The following is a 21278-nucleotide window of genomic DNA, read 5'->3' as shown; positions in this document are numbered from 1 at the left end:
AGTTTTTCCCTTTAAGATTTTGCAACCACTCTTACATTTAGCATTACAAAACAGCCTAGAAATAAAGCGAAGAGGAAAAGGTACAGGAGGACTCAAAATAATACTCGATTAAAAACAAGTAAAAAAGAGGTTGCATATTGTAAACTATTAGCAGTAAAAAATAACAGTATCATAATAGCATAATACTTGTGTCAGTGGAACATAATTGTATTACATGGCTGAAATTGTAACATTTTTACAGTAGTTTTAGTTTGGGGTTTTTTTTTCAGTGTAAGTAACAATGCACCTGATCATATAATTCCTACACAGTCAAACCCTTGGTGGCTTAAGAGGAGGCTTCAGGTCTAATATGAAGCCATTATAATTTTAGTTTTAATCTTCAATTTCCTCCCAAACTAGAAGGGGTTTATGCTACAATAATATGTGAAGCAGTTTGTTATTACTAGGTATGTAGTACAGCAGAAGCTCAGGATCTTTTTCATGTTCTCAAGTAACCAAGTAATAACAAAATATGATTTTTTTTTAAATCTGAATTCGTCTGGGCTCTGACTTTTTAATGTGCAATTTGAGACACTTCTTTACTATTCAGAGTCCCAGTGGTTTGAACTTAACTGTGTCAGAAGAGATGGCACAGACTTCCTCTTGCAAGAAAGTCACACCGTCATTAGAGGGCCCTTGAGTTGTCATCTAACATATCTAAAGGTTCTTCGCTGTAACTTAGAACCAGTTTTGTATCAGTGCCATTGGCAGGAGTTAGCTGGTGTTGGTGGGTCACTCTCCCCAACAAATTATAAAAGCAAAAAGGAGGAGGAACACTGGCAGAGCTCCAGAGAGGAGGGAGTCCTGGACATCTTCCTCCTTCCTCCTGCTTTCTCTGGCTGCCTATTTTTTTAGCAGCATATGGGCAGTTCTGAAAAGATGAACTCCTTCCCAGGAGTGCAGTGCACTGCAGTGAGCCAGTGCAGAGGGGAGATTTAGATTAGATTTAGGAAGAAACTCTTTATTTTGGGAGTGCTGAGGCACTGGCACAGGGTGCCCAGAGAAGCTGTGGCTGCCCCATCCCTGGCAGTGTTCAAGGCCAGGTTGGACACAGGAGCTTGGAGCAACCTGCTCTAGTGGAAGGGGGGTGGAACTGGATGAGCTTTAAGTTCCCTTTCAACCCAAACCATTCTAGGATTCTATGATCATGTTCAGTCCCAACCAGGTCCATGCACACAAGTCTTAACAGATCCATGGGGGTACTCACTGAGGAAGAAGAGAAGAACATTTTTGTTCATATGAGGGGAAGGATGATTGTCAATATCCACCAACCTATGTTTCTGTATGCAAGCATTTGTTCAGTGATGTGAATTCAACTATGTCTTTCAGTTTTCTTTTTAAGTGTGCTGAAGCACTGGGATCACTAATGTGGCCTGCATGTTGCTGATTTATTGTGTAGTTTTTCCTGCATGCTCTTGACAGTAGTGTTAAAATCTTTCATCTTTCTTCTTTTTTTTTCCCTGCTATCTTTATTCTTTGAAGGTTATGTTGCCATGGGAGCTGTTCTGCCCTCATTCTGGGGACAGCAACCACTTGTTCAACAGCAGTTGGCCATGGGTGCTCAGCCTCCAGTTGCTCAGGTGATGCAGGGAGGACAGCCGATAGCATGGGGCCAACCCGGTATTTTTCCTCCTACTCAGCAACCGTGGCCATCTGTAGCTGGTCAGTTCCAACCAACTGCCTTCATGCCAACACAAACTGTTTTGCCTTTACAAGCAGCCATGTTTCAAGGTACCATTGCTCCTATTGCTACTGTTCCACCCACAAGTGATTCCAACAGATCGAGTCCACAGACAGACAGGCCCAGACAGAAAATGGGAAAAGAAATGTTTAAAGATTTCCAGATGGCTCAGCCTCCACCAGTGCCATCAAGAAAACCAGATCAGCCTTCCCTCAGTTGTACCTCAGAGGCCTTCTCAAGTTACTTTAACAAAGTTGGGATGGCACAGGAAGCAGATGATTGTGATGACTTTGACATCTCTCAGTTAAATTTGACTCCTGTGACTTCCACGACACCATCTACAAATTCACGTGAGTATTCACATACTTTCAGCCATACCTCTCCTCATACTGCTCCTCAAAGCATTTCTATTTTTTCATACACTAAACTGCAACACAGATAGACTGAGAACCTTCATGCATGGTCTAGCTTATTAAATATGTTCCAGCCATAAAGAAGAGTATCAGAGAGGAATTTCAGACATCATTGAAATCAACAGCCCTGATAGCTGCAGTCTGAAATTTAATTTCTAAGAAGACAGTAATATGTGTTCTGTGCTAGGGACATGCAAGCTCATTGCAAAATACCCATTGCATTCAACCTTACAAATGGTTTCACTTATGTCCCATTCAAGTCATACTTTGCAGAAATTAGGGGATGGGTATTTATTTTAATAGCTTGATGTATTGGACATGGGGAGAAATTCATTGAAGAACTGTAAAATAAGCTTATCATGTTCATAGCATGGAGATGGGGGATTTTGCAGATTGCTGCAAAGAGGAATTAATGAAGCACAGATTTACCGGGGGCCAGCCAGAGACCTTCCGTTTCACTTACCAGCCATAGCACTGGCGGCTCAGTCATTCTTAATGTAATGTAGTGGCGTCTTCCTGGTTCCTACAGATGCATGTAGATGCAGCCAAACTTAATTTGGAAACTGCTGAATGAAATCAAATTTATGGAATTGATAATGATTTTTGGGTTCAGTACCTCTTACAGCTCCTCATCAGAAAATAGTTTTCAGGGGTAATAGAAGTTGAGTGCTCTAAAGCACGAGGAGACTTTGTGCTGCTGAGTCTTTCTGAACAAATTAACAGATGTATATTCTGTTGCTGTTACCTTAATTTTGCTTTAGCTCCAACCCCTGCACCCAGACAGAGTTCTCCATCGAAATCATCAGCGTCTCATACCAGTGATCCTGCGGCAGATGACCTCTTTGAAGAGGGGTTTGAAAGCCCAAGCAAAAGTGAGGAGCAAGAGGCTGTGAGTATCAACAAGGTTTCTAAATACTGATTAGCTGGTTTTAGCTAGAAAAGACAAAAGTTACTTAAAATTTGTTTAGTAGTGTCAGAAATAACTACTTTAATAGGGCTGGGTGGTAATTAAGAGGGAGCTGCAGACAGAATTCACGTGATGCTGTTAGCTATGAAAACCAAAGCAGGGAATTTCTGTTGATGTGCACTGATATTTCATACAAGGAGCCAAACTCAGAATTCGTATGTAAGGTTATATATGTTAGTTGTATCCAATGTCTTTTTTAGCATACCAACATTCACTTATTGATGATAAGGAAGTCCGAGGTAAAACAACATACATGCTGAGGCTGCAGAAGGAGATGTGAGAGGTTGTGTGTTAAAAGATGATGGTTTGAGCTTGTCTTGCACATTCTTGCATCTCAGTTGCTTGCCTAGTTACATTCCTCAATGTTCTGGCCCTCAGTTTGTGAATTCTTGCCTTAGAGTCAGTGGACCAAAGCAAGAAATGTTATCCAAGCAATGACTTTAAATCACAAGGTATCTTAGGTAGATAAGAGCCCAAGTGAGCCAAAGGCAAGAGGGAGTCTGTACAAAAAAAGGACCCTAAAGTACAAAGTAACACAAGCTTGGACTCTGATTCACATAGTTTCACTGGCTTTCAGGGCCTTTTGCAGTTCTGGTTTGTCTGATCCTGTACCTTATGTAGCCTGTGGCAGCTCCTGCATAGGCTCCAGAAGGTACTGGTGAGGTTCATCCTGCCTGCATCAGCTATAGGAAACCATTATGGCTTTTGAGAATGAATCAGTGGCGAGGTCTCACTTTCTGGTTTTCATGAGATAGGATGTACTTGTTATGCCCACAGCATGAAAATAACCTCGTGTTGACTTTTCACTTTCTACTGTTGAGAAAAAAAGGTGTTATGTTCTTGTGTTCTAGCCTGATGGGTCTCAGGCCTCATCCAACAGTGATCCATTTGGTGAGCCAACTGGTGATACTATAAGTCCACAGGTCGGTAGCTAGATAGCGCAGGTTGGGGTAGGTATCTGTCCTTTTTTTCTCTACACCATGAGGTTCTCACTTATTCTTCCACCAGTGCCTACCATTGCTTTCATGGATGCATGGTTTATTTTTTCTTGCCATTTGTTCCGTTTTCCCTCTCCATTATCCACAGTGTATTCCTCATGCTTGGTGGTTTGCATGGCTTTTGCCATTCACTAAGTGTTGCAGCTTATGCAGATGTGTGTGTTTTGGCTGCCTGCATGCTTTGAAGAAATGTAAACTTGTTTTATTTTGTGTTCAGATTTTAAGGGGAAATAAGGAAACTGAGCCATTACTAACAATGTATTAGGCAAAACATTTGTTTGTCAAATCCACTCTGGCCTTTAGTCAGATGTAACATATTAAATGGAATAAAAGACATCTTACCCATAGACATAACAAACATAAAATAAAATTATGTAATGATACATGAGCACCTCTACTCTAAATCAAAGTGATAATCAGTAGAAGCAGCACATTTATTATCTGCATGTAAAAAATATTGAAATGGGTTTGTGTAGTTTATCTCCAACTGCAAATTAAAACATCTGAAAATTATGAGCATTCATATTACCAAAGGCATACTGATGTTTTAAAAATTATTCATCAAATTGTAAGTCATTTAAATCCAGTCAGACGGGAAAGATGATCTGTGCATCTTTTGTGTTACAGAACACGTTAGAAAATGTGGCTGCCAGTGAATGTTCCATGATTTGTTTCAGTACAGTATATATGACAGTAAAGCTACAGAGTTTTATGAGTGCTGAGCATTGTTATTCCATCCAAATACTCTCTTACTAGTGTTACTGTTTGAAGGATATGTTTCATTATCTTCTTCATGTCCGCCATTCATGTTTTGTATTACCCAAGTATGTGACCTGATGCAGCTTCTGTGCTTTAGCACAGTGTTCCTGGAGCAAATCCATAGAAATGGTAGAAGCTTTTTGGTTTTTGTACAGAAATTGCACTGTGTTTACCAGTGATTTATCCACCCTGAGCCAAAGTAATTTGGTTTCTGCTCAAAATTAATAGTTTCATTAAGAGTCAGTTTACTTTGTACATTGAATATGGTTAAAGAAATCTTACAGTAGCTTAGCTTTGATCCACTTGGGAGTAATGAGATTATCTCTTAATATGTGGAGCTGTGAGAAGGCATCTCCCTCTTCTTTAGTAACAGCAACATAATGCTTAGCTCTTGGGAGCTGAAGCAAAAGTAGCATTAAGCTTTGCATCTCACTGAGTCACAGAGAATTTTAGACTCTCGTTGACTGTAAAAATGATGGTGTAAGGATAAAGTTGAGCTGGGATGAGCTGCTCTAGTGAGAGCATCCATTGGTTATTATACTCCAGGAAGAGCTGCTTCTGCAGATGGGTGGTGCCACCCAGCAATTTGCCTTTGCCTGATCTCAGCCAGCACTGACATAGCCAGCTATCCCAGCTTCAGACCGTTTTGAGTGTTCTTTCCTGGATCAAGAAGGGGGATTTGACCATGAACTGAGTCAAACACTCTGGAAACACACATACATTTGTTTATGATAGTTTATCATAGTCAGTGTAATTCTGAAATTCATTCTGGGGAGAATAATGATAAAATCTCTTTCTAATTTTCTGACTGTCACTAAGATAGTTAGCATCATTTGTAAACTAGCATCACACACATTTACCTACCAGGAGTTCTGCATATAACTCTGTTAATGCATATTACCGTGCAAGGCAGGCAAGTGAGGGACTCCTTTTGTTCTGCTTTAGTATCATGCTTAGTAAAATACATTCTTTGAATAAATTCAGGGGTCTCTGGAAGCTACAAGAACAGTGATTCCATATGTTTCCTCTATATTTTTTGTTAATCCTCATAGAGTCTTGCATAACATATGTATAATTCTCAGAAATATATTCTGGGAAATGTTAAATAATGTTACTGATTATCATATTATAGTAATTCCTAAAAAGCTGTAGGCAGGACAGGAAGCTGAACAAACAGAAAGCCTCTATCCAGGAAAGCTACACTAATATCATTGTGCTTCTGTGCGGTGCCATTCAGCAGCAGTCTGCAGGAAATCCACTTGCTAAAACCAGCCCATCTCATTCTGAAGCCTACTATCGTCAGAGCAACAGAAAGTCTAATCTCCATGGAAAATCATCAGTTCAGGACTTACTACTGTGTTGTGTATTGAGCTCCACATTTGGAGAGAAACTTAATGGGGACAAACATGTAGTACAAAAGAATCACAGTCTTCATAAAAGCCACTTTTGTGTGGTAGATGGGAGATTACTTTGCTCTTTAGAGCATGGTTGTTCACAACCAAGAACAGCACAGTACACAAGTCAGATGAATGAACCTCTCAGGAGCATGACATAGTGTTGTGTTCAGCAATTTCAAATGTATCTGTTCCCAGCATCTCTGTGAAATCAGCTATGCCCAAACAGTGTCTTTACATCTTCTGATTTATTCAGAATGCTCATCCATCTGGTATTTTGTATCCTGATCTTTCAAGGTTTCTTGATTTCTTCTGATGCTACACATTATCATTTAGAAATAATTCAGCATCTTTCAGTTACTGTCTTAATTTCTCCATTTTTCCTTTCTTCCTTTTGCTGTTTGCAACTTAAGCTCTCAAAATCCTCATCCTACCAATAGCTGTTCTTATAAGTCACTCTTCTATCAATAGCTATAGGTTCTTAGTAGGTAAATATGACATTTTATGGATATGTTACTTTTTGTCCCTTTGTGGTTGGAAGTAAGCATATAGTTCTAGCTTTCACAGGTGAAATAAAGTCAGCTCTTTGCAGAGCTGCTCGTAACAAGATTTGTATTCAGTTGTTTTCCCTTTGTTTATGAGCAGCGTTGAGGATGAATAGTGATCTTCCAGAATAGCAGAGGAGAACACTGAATAATAAGACTGCCATCTTCAGCTGACTTACATTTAATCCCTACTGCTGTATTTAGACTGTGTGTGGGATAACTATGGTGAAAGTAGAGAAAGAACGGTATTTAGCTATGATCCTACAAAATGTGTTAAAGATTTCTTATTATTGACATTTCAGATTAAAGCAAGAAGTTTGAACAGAGGAGTTTTTATCTGGTCATCCTCTTTTCATCAGTGCCCTCAATCAGCCTGAATTACAGGGTGTTAGGTGCAGATCCTGCTGGTGTGGATACTTCTGTTCTTGGGGGTATTTCAGCCTTAGCAATGGGTCTGGCACACGGTGGCACTAGGAAGCCCTGGCGCTATACAGTTGAATGCTAAGCAAAGGCTATAGAAGCCTTCAAGCGCAATGAGAAAAGGGAAGGACAGGAGCAAACTTTGACTCTGATGCCAGGCTTGTCTGGATATCTCTGGTTATGTTGACCAGCATCTCCTAACAAAGCATCCTGACTGTAGAAAGAATATATTCATCCTGAATGCTGGGATCAGATATCACGAATGTGGTCTAACTCCATATGGACCACACAAGCTGGTTCTTGAAGGCAAATTAGCTACAGGGTGAAAATTCTGAGAGTAAGGGAATATTTTATACCACAATTATTGCAATAAAAGTCATTTTTAGTGCTGGAACAAATGCAGCTCTATTGATATGCTGCCCAGTTCAAGACTTGCACTGGCAGTCGTTCATGAGAGATTCTCAGGAAGCCTTCAAAACATTTGTGGCTAGAGCATATCTTCCTGAAAAAGTTGTTCAGTTGCTCTGTGAAATGTGTGCAGACAATTATAAGCCCTCAAAATATGTCGCACCCTTCATGATGCAATCAGCACTGTCAGGAGAGCAACAGTTCATTAGAATATTTGTCTATCAGCTTTTGGTGGTACTTTGGTGGCCCGCTGCCATCATCCATCTTTGAGCAAGTGCCATTCTTAGTGATAAATGTTCCTAATAATCTTAGTCAGCTCCAGGATGGACTACTGTAACTGTTACTAGAAAGCTGAAAAAGAAACCGCAACTTATGGACAAAGCATTGGCTTTATCTGGGATGTTAGTGAGCCTCAGGAGGGCACATTAAGCTGATTCTGCATCCTCCTCTTCCTTCTGCTCCTTTTCTATTGTAGTAAGTAGGACTCTGAATAGGCTCAAAATATCAAAGGCTGTATTTGTAGGATCTGTTAGTATCATTCATCTGGCTCAATAGGAACTGAACAGAGTCCAAAGGGAAACTAATAATGATTATAGGTGACCTATTCTCAAGCGTATCATTCTCAAACCAAGGACAAAGCACCAAGCAGGGCTGTGAATCTGAGAGAGTAGTAGTAGTGTTGTGTGTTTGGAAAGGGGCCACAGATTGGGAAATACTGCTTCATTCCAGAGAAATCGTAAAATTGTTATTTCAGGCCTGCTGCTTGTTTGTTCATCATCACATTTCCCAGGGAATCTGAAAGGATAAGACCAGAGAAATTCAGGCTGCTCTGTGAGCAAAGGCATCCTGCAGATTTGCCTTCATCTCTGCTGCTACAATCCCCTTCAAGCTACCAATTTTAATGTGACCAGCTCATACATGGGTTTCTCACCTCTTCCAGTGTCTCCAAGCCCACTTGAAGTAGCCAGGTACCCTGCCATTTCTCGAACTTCTTCCCCTAAACAGGAGACAACTTAATGTGTAGCTCGTCTCGAGCCGTGTACTTGCTGATTGGCAATCCAGCAATTCAATCAGGAGATGAGCTTTCCTACCTTTCGCTGTAATGAGGTCATTTAAAAGTTCCCTGTCTTCTGCACAACAACTGATTTAAAGAAGGCACTTGCAATAATTTAGTATCTTTGAGACTTCTGAACAATTTACTACAAATTGGCAACTGGGTTTAAAAGTTATGAAGGAGAATTGACAGATACATAGACAGAAAGTATAATTGTGTGGTTACTGTTCTGTTAAGAAAAGGGCCCAGATATAATAGGCATGATTTTGGCTGCAGTTCAGGATTACACTGGGACCAAGATGGAGCAAGGTTCATCTTTCTGAGTAGTTCTCATTCCTTTATCATCTTATAGATGCATAGCATCTGTCTTGATACTAAAATGACAGACACTTTTAAAATGCTAATAATCAAGCTGCATATTTGAGACTAGGAGATATTCCCAGGTAGCTTTATAGTAGGAATAGAGGCACTCTCCAGTCATAATCCAGAACTAGAAGGTTGCTATATTTATGCTCCTAATAGAGGCCAACTGTAATGAAAATAACCAAAGATAAGCCACTGTCCGTTAATGGGCCAACAGGAATTACCTGTCTTATCACCAAAGATATTTAATTTGAATCCTGCTTGCCAAATTTACTATCTCCTATATTATTGAGTCAGCATGCAATAAATAGAGAACACGCATTGCACTCCTACTCCTTTCACCTGCATCCCCAGCACAAGATTCTTATTTTGGCTGGCACTCCAGCACACTTATTTCATGAAACTCTATCATTTGAGCCTGCCCTTTCTGATCAGTCAGCCAGGAGTAAAACTGGTGCTGAGAATCTATTGTAAAGGGCAAAGAAATCTATGCAGGCCTCACCTCTACAATTCAGTACATCTTGCCTGAAGCTTTGCACATAGCAGGATGCCTCACAATGATGAAAGGACTGCCAGTGGAAAAGTAATTTCTTCCTAACCAAGTCCTGTGTTATGTGCTGTGAGTGAGCTCCCCTACACAAGCCCAAGTAGATGCTGAATCTTTCAGGAGATGTTCTCCAATGATTAGTTCTGCTGGGGAGCAGATGTTAATGTCTTTAAAATAGATGCAAATTTACTTCAAGTATTTACATGATGGTAGTCAAAACCATTAGCGACCTTGTTACCTTGTGCAGTAGTGTACTATACCAGAAATACTTACTGTTTGCTACCGTCTTGTTTATTGCACAAAATGTTCCTTAAAATGAAAGAATAAACTGATTTTAGGCATGAAGTATTTCTGGAATATGTAAATGTAACATACATAGGGAAAATTTCCTCTTTGGCAGTTTTTGCAACGAATTCCAAGAGACTTCATAACTCAACATTTACAAAACATCTTTGTAGCTTCCTGAATATTTAGATGTCTAACTTAAAGCATGTATATTTAGACATTTCTGGTCCCTTACTGCATCCTGTCACTTCAGTCAGATACCTGACCTGTGGATTCATATCTTCTTCCTGCAAGATCTCATTACTTAAAGGCTGTTGTTTAACGTAAAGAGCCCCATTAGTATGTGAGAATATAGCTAAACACTACTTTGATAGCAGCTTCCAAATATAAAGGAAAACATTTACTTCTCAAACATCTGCCAGAAATTGCACATCCCCAAAGTCGATAGAAATCTTCAAGGATTTAGCAGGAAAAAAAAGGTGCTGTCAGTTGCAACCTTGGTTTCTTGCTGTGGGTTGATGAAACCACATCAGAAGTGCTTCTAGGCCAAGGCTATGGGAAGGAAAACACTTTAAGATTCAAGGTGTTTATGTGAATTGGAAGCTTTATATAGTATTTTATTTCTTCTTCTTTTTTTCTGACAAAGACCTATTCTTTCATTTCCTTCTCTCCAGATGTGTTCCTAACATAGTGGTAGAAGTAGAAAGCAGAAAACATAGGTGAGATGATTCCAATGCTGTGAGAAGAGTTGGGCTCACCTGTCTTTAGTGACATGGCCTGTGACTTCTATGTGGAATGTGTAAAAAAGAGTGTTTATTTCTGCTTCCAAGAGCCTCCAAAATAATGCTTGTGAAATCCCCCCTGCCTGGCATTGTAAGAGAAGCTATCCATGAAGTCAACACACTCAACTTTTTTTGCCTCTTTTCTGTCCCTTTCTGCTCTCTTTTGCTCTCTTGAGTATCATTATCAATACTTTACGGATACCATTTGCAATGTTGGGCTACAGGCAAGATGCACTGCTTGAATAATCTCAGAATAATATTAGAAAACAAATCTCAGTCATTGACAAAACCTTTGGCTGAGAAGATTGCACGCAATTACTGCAATTAATTTCTCGTTAAGGGATCTGAAGGAGGAAATCAGTTAAATGCGAGATGTAAGACCACACTTTTCATTCAAAATGCTCTGGTCTACTGGAAGAAAAATGATTCAAATCAGTGAGAAATGCAGGCCTTTGCCACATGAAGTGTATGTTCCAATAAACGTTGGGTATGAATAAAAGAAATTTCTCATTCTAAAGGCTGCCTCATGTGATGTTGAAAGTGCTGATGACCAATGATGAACTCCTCCTCCTCTTCCAAGGGTGTCAAGTACAGTGACACCACAGGACACCTGTTACTTAAGTGCATCTGCATATCTTGAAGATACTTGAGGACAGCTCTAACAAGCATGCTTGACATGTTGAAGAGCTCTTTTTCCCTGAAGGCATTTGAAAAACTGACATCTTTTATTCCAAAGGGATGTTCTCCCTCCCCTTTTCTTCTCCCCCTTCATTTTCGCTTCCCTTTTCAATCACCTTAGGTTCAGCAAATGCCTGAAGAATGGGCTGGTGTGTGTCATGTTCCCACATTAATTAGTACAGATTTTCTCTGAACTAGCTGTGATAGATCATTCTGCCAGCTTCATGTCTGCAGTACATGAGAATTGGTATAGGTAGACTAAACACACAGTATGTGAAATGCAGTTATTTACTCTCAGTCACCTCTTCTGATTACCTCTGGTTTTTCAAGGTCACAAAATATATTTGCTTCTTGCTGGGGATGATTTCAGCAGCCTTTGTTTAATCATTCCAAAGGATTTCTCTCATCCTCTTATAGTGTTCGTAGTGTACTCAGGGCTTCATGTGAAGTAGGAGATGGGAAAGCAGAGCCTCTGCAAGCTCCACAAATGTAGTCATTTCAAGGTATAAAAGACAACTTCTCCTGGCATGGAGGAAACAGGTCATACTTTGGCTTTGTTGTATTGCTCCTCATTCAACACAGGGCGCACAGTGAGGTGGGACAGGGCACAGCCTGGAGCACTGGCCAGGCACTCTGGGCACAGATTAAACATAGCCATACAGATCCCCCTTTGGGCTGTTTTTCTCTAATGAGAAAAGCATCATTTTTACAAGCAGTGATTAAAATCCTGTGCTATCCCCTGCCAGGCCTTCCTGTGCTCCAAAGTGCCCAGTGATTTGCCAATCTTTGGAAGCTTTTTATTGCTTGAAGTCAGCTTCTGCTGACGCTGCTGTAACATGAGTTGATTCTAACTTGGTTAAATTCAACGTCGTGGCATGGTATTTGAATATTTATCAAGCTGTGGAGAATTAATGCAGTATGGCATTAATTAGCCTTTCTGCCTATCTTGTTCTTTTTTTTAGATGTCATTCTTAGTTTAATAAATTAGTTTCTGGAAATAAGGTAGAATGGATTCCAGGGTCCATGGATGGTTTGCTTCCCACTGCAGCCAAGTTGAACATAGCATTAAGAATGCCCATGGTGTCAGCTATGAAGCAACACTGAAAAACATGGCAGCTTTCCCCCTGCCACATGCAGGAAATTCCCAAGAAAGTATCTGTTAGCAAATTTGACATGCTTTCCTCCCAGCTTTAATAATTGTACTAATGGTTATACAGACTCCTAATCAAACTGCACAGAGCTTGCTTTCCTCATTCTTCATAGGCAACTCATACTGTTATTTTAAATCCCATCACAGCTTCATTAGCTCAGCTTCCAGTGGTGGTTTCTGTTTGCAAGCCTTTTTCTCCATGAGTTGTGTAAAACCCACATCTATGTTCTGCTGTTGTGCTGCTGGGGAAGGGGGTCTCAGCCTGGTACGAGTAACTGCGTTTACTCCAGCTACATTTCTGGCCTGTAAACTTCCAAACATCTAGTCATATAAATACCATTTCATTTCTTCATATGTCTGTGCCCAGCAATACCTCCTGAGGGTCGGTGCACGGCCAATATTGGAAGAGGAAATTGATAGTAAGCATTCATTTTCTGAAATAATGTCACATTTTCTTCTCAATTCAGCTGGGGTGCTGTGATCGCTCAAAGCAGCACAGGAAGCAAACACTTCCTTTGGGTTTTGACTCATAAGGTATTGCTGTTCTAAAGCAGATGTTTAAAAATGTGCTAAAAACTGTCTGGAGACATCTCTGCTGATTTTATTTTTGTTATCCCCAGGAAGCAGAACCTCTCTACGCTCAGATTAACAGACCTAAGAAATAGCATTGTTACAGGCTTGCGGTGCTCCAAGACTCAAACGATACTCAACAACCTGGCAGGCCTTTGGCTTTCGTGCTTTTTTCCGATTGATTCTGACTGACAAGGAGAGATGATTGCCCTCCTGGACTGGCTGTACAAGCGTTCCTGATGGTTCTTTTTGGCAACCAATGGCAGATTCCTATGGCAGCACAAAATAGAAACTCTCCCTGCTTCTCATACCACAAGTCCGTCCCCGTCCCCACAAGTTGTGGGTATCCAGACTAGGAAATCTTACTCGTCAGTTGTCTTTTAAACATTTGTTATCATCTGTAGGCCACATATAAATAATGAGCATCTGAAATTTATTAAGTATGAGACATTCTTTTTCTTTTGAGCAAAAAGCAGAGTCTGTATGTAGCAGTGGCATTATCATTCAACAGCCTTTTGGGCACACGTCGGCACTTTTTATGTCATGGTGACATGTTTTTCATCATCATTTACATCAGGCTGATCCTGGCTTTTTTATTTTCCCCCTGTGTAGACATATTTAAACAACAACAACAAAATACTGGCACTGTCATTTTTTCTTTTGTCTTTCTTATTCTGTAGTTTTGTATGAGTGACAGATATAACAGCAAAACACCTCCTGCAGAAATTATTCCTAACTTGAAATCACAGCATCAAACTCGGTCTTTCATCCATCCTGACTGAAAATGTTGCCAAATGGACCTTGAAGTTCTAGCTCATCATGAGGAAGAAATGCTGCTTTCTGTTGGAATACTCATGTTGTGGGTAGAGAATGGACATAGAGTCCCACTGAGGAAAGACGAAAGAGTCAGTATTTCCTAGGAAACTCTAAACAAAGTGCAGAAAAGGAATATTTTTATTTCTTCAATATCTTGCTGCTGTAATGCTATGCAGACAAGTGTTTTCTTCTCTGTGTGCCATTTTTGATGAAAAACAAAAATCATTTGCCAAATAATACTGGTATGATTCTGGTATAGGGATTTGGATGAAGCGGACTTTACAAATGGGACAAGGATGGCATGGATTTTGGAATAACAAACTGATTCTGTGATCAAATTGTTCATCTTTATCACTTTTTGTACATCAGAAAAATCAAATGGGATTTTTATTTTATAACTTGAAAAAAAAAAAAACCTTACTGTTAAAACTCTTTAAATGTTTAAGGGGAAATGGCTTTAAGGAGTTCGAATGAATATTGCCAGTCTTTTTGTAAATATAAATGTTATGGAAATTCTTTTACTAATGCCATTACACAGTAGAGAAGGTAGCAAGTTGCAGTGCTTGGGAGGTGTGGCAAACCCAGTTTGTGGTTCTCACATCACATACATTTTTTCACATGCTTACAATAATGGGCTGAAGCTCAAGTGCAGTTGCCAAAAGCAGTCAGCTTGTCAGCGACTAGTGAAATTAATGATTTTATGGGAAATGAGGGAACACATGATTTTATGATCTAGAGTTATCACATGGACATATTCCGCTTACAAGGAATCACATTTCATTGACATTCCTTTGAACCTCTGCATAGAAGTCATCAAACTGTTTACACACAGAACAAAAGAATTTAAAACTTCCTTTTTTTACATTTATGAAGCGGAAGTGCAGTGTTTGGGTTCATATGTTTAGCACATGATTTTCATAAAGAATCTATATATTTTTGCCCTACAGAGAATTGTTATACAGGTCAAATGTGTTTTCCTGATGTTCCTATGCAGTTACAGTGAATTTAGTGGTTTAACACTAAAATGAAAAAAAGATAAAGAAAAAAAAAGAAGGAAAAAAAAAAAGAAAAAAGAAAAAAATAGAAAAAAGTTAAAGAAATCAAATGATGAATCAGTTTTTAGGGTTATTGTGCAGGTTTTGGTTTTAAATGGACACATTAGGATTTACATTTTTGTCATGATCAAAATAGGCCTGGAGTTCCAAATATTTTACTTTCTTGCATCTCTGTTATAAGCTAAAAATGGTTTAGATGACAGAATAACCAGGGTGGTGATTGTTGATAAGTACAACCAAATCTCCCAACATGATTCCAGTCTTTAATTTTGAATTAGAGAAATTAGAGAAACGTGCATTACAGAATGTATGTGAATGCAAAATTAGCTGTGACTAGACCTAATGAACCTGCAGAGAAGAGAACTTTTAATCCCCATTCATGGTCATTTGATGCTTATTCCTTAGTCATGTGCAAACAGCTTTGTAGCAATTTTTATTTTCCCATCTGAAGAAAGATCATGTTTTCTAACCAGAGAAGATAAATTAAAACTTGATGGATTGAGTGTTTCAGGATTAAAAGCAGAGGTAAAAGCATTTGTGAAGGACATTTCTTTGAGAATATTTTCCTAATTTGCACGGTGGTGCTACTTTCTTCCTCAGTGGCTCTTTTGGGTTTTGTCCTACACATGGAACCACAAAGACAAGTTTGGTTCATCATGGACATTTGGGGTTTAGTATCATCAGTGCATTTCCAGTGGGGAAAAACGTTGAAAGAAAAAGAAGAGATTTATGTCTCAGAGGATCCATTGCCATCATGTTTGTAGGAAGCAAATCACGAATAGGTGCCGAGGGAATGAGGCTGGAATTTTAGTGTCTCATAAGATACGGCTGGACCATCACCGTGGACCTTTGTCTTACCTTTACCAATGCTCATCAATAAAAATCAATTCTAAATTGTCTTCTTGTACCATCAGATCCTCCTTGTCATGGTTTAGATGCTGAGTCAAGAGGACTGGAAAGCCTCTGCACTGTACCAGTATTGTAGATAACTAAAATATCCAGCTTGTGCAATTGTTTAATCCCTCATCCTTCACTAGCACTAAATTCGTCACTTTAAATTTAAAAACCAGGGAATCCCACCAGCCATCCTGTTATCATCCCCCGTAGCTTCTTGATCTTTCCCTGTCATGAAAAGATATTTTGATAGATCGTAGTCATCCAAGTGTCTGATGAAACCTTTCATCTAATAACGTACTGGGCACCTTCTTTGCAAAAATGTTTACTCTGTGGTTTTCATTCCTTTTTATTTCTGCATTCTGACACATATTTTTTTAATAAAGATGAGAAAGAAAAAACGACTGTTGCAGTACATTTCTAAACCTACTTTAACTTTACCTCAGATAATGACCATTTGTTAACATCGACGGACACGTTATTTTTAACTTTATGTATAATGCATTCAGCAACAACAACAACAAATCCAACAAATTTTTAGCAATTTTCCATTAATTTCTGTAACACACCATGTAATACTGTTATGAATAAAAACGTTTCAAAAAGGTGTCATTTCAGCAAGTCTGTTTCATAGATTTTGCTCTTCTGTGGTAATTCTGCTATTCTTACAGTGCAGTGTTGGTGTCTGTCAGGGACAATTGTTTCGACAGTGGAAATACCTGGGAAAGGAGGAAAGTGACTCAGTTTGAGGAATACCTAATCTTAAACACTTAAGTGTTGCTTATCTTGCACATACTTGCTGCTTTTAATTGCTGCCTCCCTGATTTTAGCCTCTTTTATGGTGTTTTTAGGCATCCCAAACCAGTAGATATTTTAGTTATCTCCTGTAAAATCACACGTTCCTGGGACAGACCACACTGTGCAATGCTACCAAAGCTGGAGTACCTTTGTGGAATGAGAAGCTGTCATTAATTTTGCTCACATTTTCCTCTTCAATTAAATTATAAAATTAAAAATGTGCATTTAAATATGACAATTTTGGAATTAAAAAAACCCCATAACTTTCCAGTAATATGCACAGAATTGAGAGCAAAGCCTTGATCCAATAAAACGTTTAATGATACCACCTTGTACTTCAGTGGAACCTTTTTACTGGTTGGGGTAATGGATAGAATAGGCTGAAGTGTTGTGCTAGTGTGAAACTTGATGCAAAACAGTGTTGCTTGATATTCAGAGGTACTGAATATTGGATCTTTAAGTCAAGATGAGGAATAGCACCATTCTTTGCCAAGTGAGTAATGCAAATATGTAAGATACCATGTTGAAATTTAAGGGTAAGAAGAGTGTGTTTATATGCAGGAAGAAAGAGAGGGATGAGTGTGTGCATGTCTATTTTATTGTATTTCTTTTTGGTGTCTCCTCTGTTTCTCATCCACCAGAGATGTCCAGTAGGTCATGCTGGAACATTCATTGCCTTTGGCAATGAACATCATTGCTGAAATACTTGGATCCCACCTAAGAATTAAGGTCATTCTGTTGTGGTGAAAACATGCTGGCGGTTAATGTCATTTTGATGTTGTACATAGCTCAATGGTATTCAGATGTCCTTGGAAGGAGGAACAAGATCTGTTTGGTTTTCAGCAACCTAGAAAACATCAGCTTAAAGTGAAATAAGACATAGCTAAATATGGTTTTAAACTAAAATGCATTTTTACAACGTAGGCCAAATCCAGTTGTTTTGATATTCATCTGGTACCCCCCAAGTGAAATTGGTTTATGTTGAAAAATCAGAAAAATTGGCTCATGATGCACAGTTGCTATGCAGAGTCTGTTTCAGAATGAGCAGGTTCAAGATCTGGTCTGGTGGTGGTGAGGAACATCAAAGTAGGAGGGACCTTGGCTGCATGTTGGCATTGTTAAGAAGGGAGAAGAAGATCTGATTCTTACTGTGCTGTGTCAATGTACTATATTACATTAATATTACTGTGATTTAACTGCACTAGGAGTTTCCAGATTGTATATGAGAGCATCAAGTTCAAACATGACTAGTTCAAAAAATGGTCCTGATTTAACTAATGCTAATCAAAGCCATGATCTCCTGCAGTAATGAGAATTTATTTGGCAAACAGTTTGCAGAATCAACATGAGGTTTTACAGAAGTGAGGACTCAGACGATCTCTCTTTTCCATGTCAGTGACTTCTGGGAAAGCAATTGATTGTATAGACTGGGAACATGCAATTTTAACTGGCTTATGTAGGATTAAAGGCAATGTTTTATGTGCTTTAATCACTACACAGTGACAGTTGCTGCGGCAGATAAGCTAACCTCTTTCTTTTTCTAGGTCGTGATATGTATTTCTATGCACCATTTCCTTTTTTCTTCCCTTGCTTTCTAAAAAACTCTGGTCCTGTCAGGTTCACATTTACTAGTTTTCTGGCAAATACTGTTTTAAATCAGAAGAATATCATTTCAAAGAAATGAAAGTGAGTCTCTGTTGGCAATTTTTACAGAAGTTTGAATCCATAGTCTACAATTGTCTTTCTGAGCCAACGTGGAAAGTGGTGAATGAACCAAGTGAAAAGTCCATATGGCAGCCAGAAAACAGAGGGTTTGGGTGAATGTGTGAGGCTGGATCATCTGCAGAAGTATCTATACTAATGCTACTACTATCAGTGTCCTTACTGCTGCATGCACTATTCCTGCATGCACTATAGGTTCTGCTCCTATATGTGAAATCAGTGGGGTTAAACCCCTGTTCCTGGTTGTTGTCTGATGTTACTACTGCAGAAGTCATGAATTGTAAGAGTACTTCTGTCAGGTACTTGTGATGAGGTCTTCCACAAGTTGGTCTTCTCATACTGATTTGCTTTTTAGAATCAACCCCATTAAAAGCCTTAATTTGTTTGTCTCATTTCACTTTAATTCCTCAGGTAAAGCAGAGACTTGTCACGGGGAAGGAAAAGGTGCATGTAAAAGAATTGTGTATTAAACCACTTTTTTGGCTTTACTTGCTGTCTGAAAGTGTGGGGAAATTGATTTATATATTTGAGCATGACAGTGAGGAATATGGGGAGATATCCTCATATGATTTCCTGAGGACCTGTAACATTGCCTGTCTCTTTCTAAAATTATCCTACTGGAGGCAGGAAATATCAGGTCTATTAGTGAAACGACTCTCCAGCTATTAGTTTTTAGAGCTTTAAATAGGCTTATCTCAATGGACGTGTTTGCCCCTGTGGCTCATCTGTCACCACTAAAATGTTTTATCTGCACCTGAAAAATCTCAATGAGAAGAATAGCCTCAAATGTTTCCCATTCAAGGGGCTTTAAGATACAGAATGTATTTTTTTAGAAGAGGTCTTTTAAGATCTGACATTATTTGCTGGCTTTTCAACCCCATTTCATAGCTCCCACAGCACCACTTCTATAAATACTGTTCACCAGCAAAGAAAGGAAATCACAATAGATTAAAAGGAAACCAGGTTAATGGGCAGCAAATCAATGTCCATTCAGCCTCATACGTTTGTGAAAATAAAGGATTATGAAGAATTATTGCCAGGTACTGGCTGCGTGAAGACCTTTTGTGGCATCTTTGTCTTCTTTAACAGATAGTTATTAGAGGTCTAAGAAAAGCTCTTGGTGTCAGGAGCCAGTTGTATTAAAAATAAGGAGAAGTTACAGTGCTGTAAGATGTTGCATTATAGATTTTGTACTAGTTGCACATTCAGATTATAAGTGTCTTGTTTTTTCTTTAAAAAATGCTATTTCTAGTTTAAAATAATGTGTCTGTGATATCTTGAGGTCTAATGGAGAAAAGGGATGGGGCATGGTGGGTTTTTCTTTCTTTGTCTACTTATTACTGCAGCCTCTGCCTTGCCATCTTCACAGGACCTTAGAATCAGAGCTTTCAGAGTAGGTGAACCTGTGCCTGATTTGAACTGAGTGAATCAAGGGCCAGGAAAGGAGGCTTAAGCTCAACAAGGTGAGTTTTTTATGTCCAGAGCCTTTCAGAGGCCAGCCTCACCACCAGAATATAACTGTATTGATAACAAAAGTTGTGATGCAACAGAGTCAGTTGTAATAAACATCTGAAAACATTCCTTAGGGTTTTTTGCTTGTACATTTTCCTATGTATTTGCCACTTTGTTTTTCACCATTAAAATCAATGGGCAAGCCTCCTCTTAACTGTGAATGAGCCAGCTGTGTTCTTCTGCAGAAGGAAATGCGTTATGAGTTATAAAGCAGGGAATGAAAAGATGAAGAAAAAGCAACTGGTTTTGATACATGCTCTGACAATACCATGAATAGCTGCTTGCTGGCTCCAAGCTAACCTCTCACAGGGAGGGCCTTTCATCTCTGACGTGTTTCACAGTTTTTCTTTGGGCAGGAAACTACCATTTAAAACAAAAACCATGTTTGATGAAACTGTATAGGTTTTATTTACAGGGAGCAAGCGGTCACAAACTTGCATTGGTGGTATGAACTCTGCAAAGGATGCATTGCACTTGAAAGCTCGATGTTCATGGTGGACACTACTGAGGCTTCATTTTCAACTGTGATGAAATCCACGTCCAGTGACTTACAGCGTTGTTAGCACTAAGTGCTTTGGGACTTAAAAACAGCGCAGCAGACGGCCACAACTATTACTGTCAGCAACAGAAACGGAACAGGACTGGGGCAAGAGAACACATGCGGTGTTACAAGGCAACATTCCCGGTGATCCATGGACCCACTCTGCCCCAAACTACAAGGAAGCAGAAAATGAGCTGTGGCTGTTGTCAGCAATTTTATGCGTTAGACCTACCTCTAATTAAACCAGATTATAAATTATGGTGTAAATCTGATTTTGCTTTTCAATTATCTCTGAAAATGTTAACCTGCAGGAAATTCTTTTAGGTCCCTGCTCTTGTTTTAACCTGAATTCTTCCTGCTAATTCAGAACTAGACATGTTCACCACTAAAATGTGCGTGGTGAGAGGCAGGAAAACAGAGACAAGCAGGAAACAGGAGCAAGTTGCCTTAAGATGTTCATACACTGCGATCACTGTCATGGTTTGCAGTTAAATCTAGAGGGTACTCTGTGCTTATGATCTTAGCTTCTCTTTTGCTGCTGTTGAAATATTGGATGTGTACTGTGTTTCCCAGCCAGCAAAGGTCCTGTGTATGAAGAGGTCTTTTCTGTAAGTGGTTTTTCTTTTTTGGTCATAGACAAATGATTAACAGCGAAATCAATTGTGTCAAAGGTTGAGCAAGCTGTATCACATAACCGCATCTTGGGTTCAGTCTGGGGCAGAGTCATTTGAAACAAAAAATAAGGCAAAAAAGGCAAACAAAAAGCTTTGCACAGCCTAAGCCATCTCTCCTAACAGTTTGTCCTCCATGTCTAGAGGGCAGTTAATCACTGGCTGTGTGTTCAGTAACTTTGAGTTGAAAATCTGGCTGCCTGAAACACAATCTCT

General features: G+C 39.3%; 1 protein-coding gene across 3 annotated transcripts in view; it reads left to right on the top strand.

Moving 5' to 3' along the window:
* The window catches only part of DAB1 (DAB adaptor protein 1), a 471110-nt gene extending 454675 nt beyond the window's left edge, over positions 1 to 16435 (top strand). For all 3 annotated transcript variants that reach the window (XM_030494712.1, XM_032920111.1, XM_030494713.1), the window contains 4 exons: positions 1522 to 2070; positions 2895 to 3022; positions 3952 to 4050; positions 13104 to 16435. In XM_030494712.1, the coding sequence (XP_030350572.1) occupies positions 1522 to 2070; positions 2895 to 3022; positions 3952 to 4035 (761 nt within the window). In that variant the 3' untranslated portion in view covers positions 4036 to 4050; positions 13104 to 16435. The remainder of the gene's footprint in view (positions 1 to 1521; positions 2071 to 2894; positions 3023 to 3951; positions 4051 to 13103) is intronic.
* Positions 16436 to 21278: the final 4843 nt, after the last annotated feature.

This window comes from Strigops habroptila, chromosome 8, assembly GCF_004027225.2.
Source record: "Strigops habroptila isolate Jane chromosome 8, bStrHab1.2.pri, whole genome shotgun sequence".
NCBI classification, from domain to species: Eukaryota; Metazoa; Chordata; class Aves; order Psittaciformes; family Psittacidae; genus Strigops; species Strigops habroptila.
This window is presented reverse-complemented; position numbering and strand designations above follow the sequence as displayed.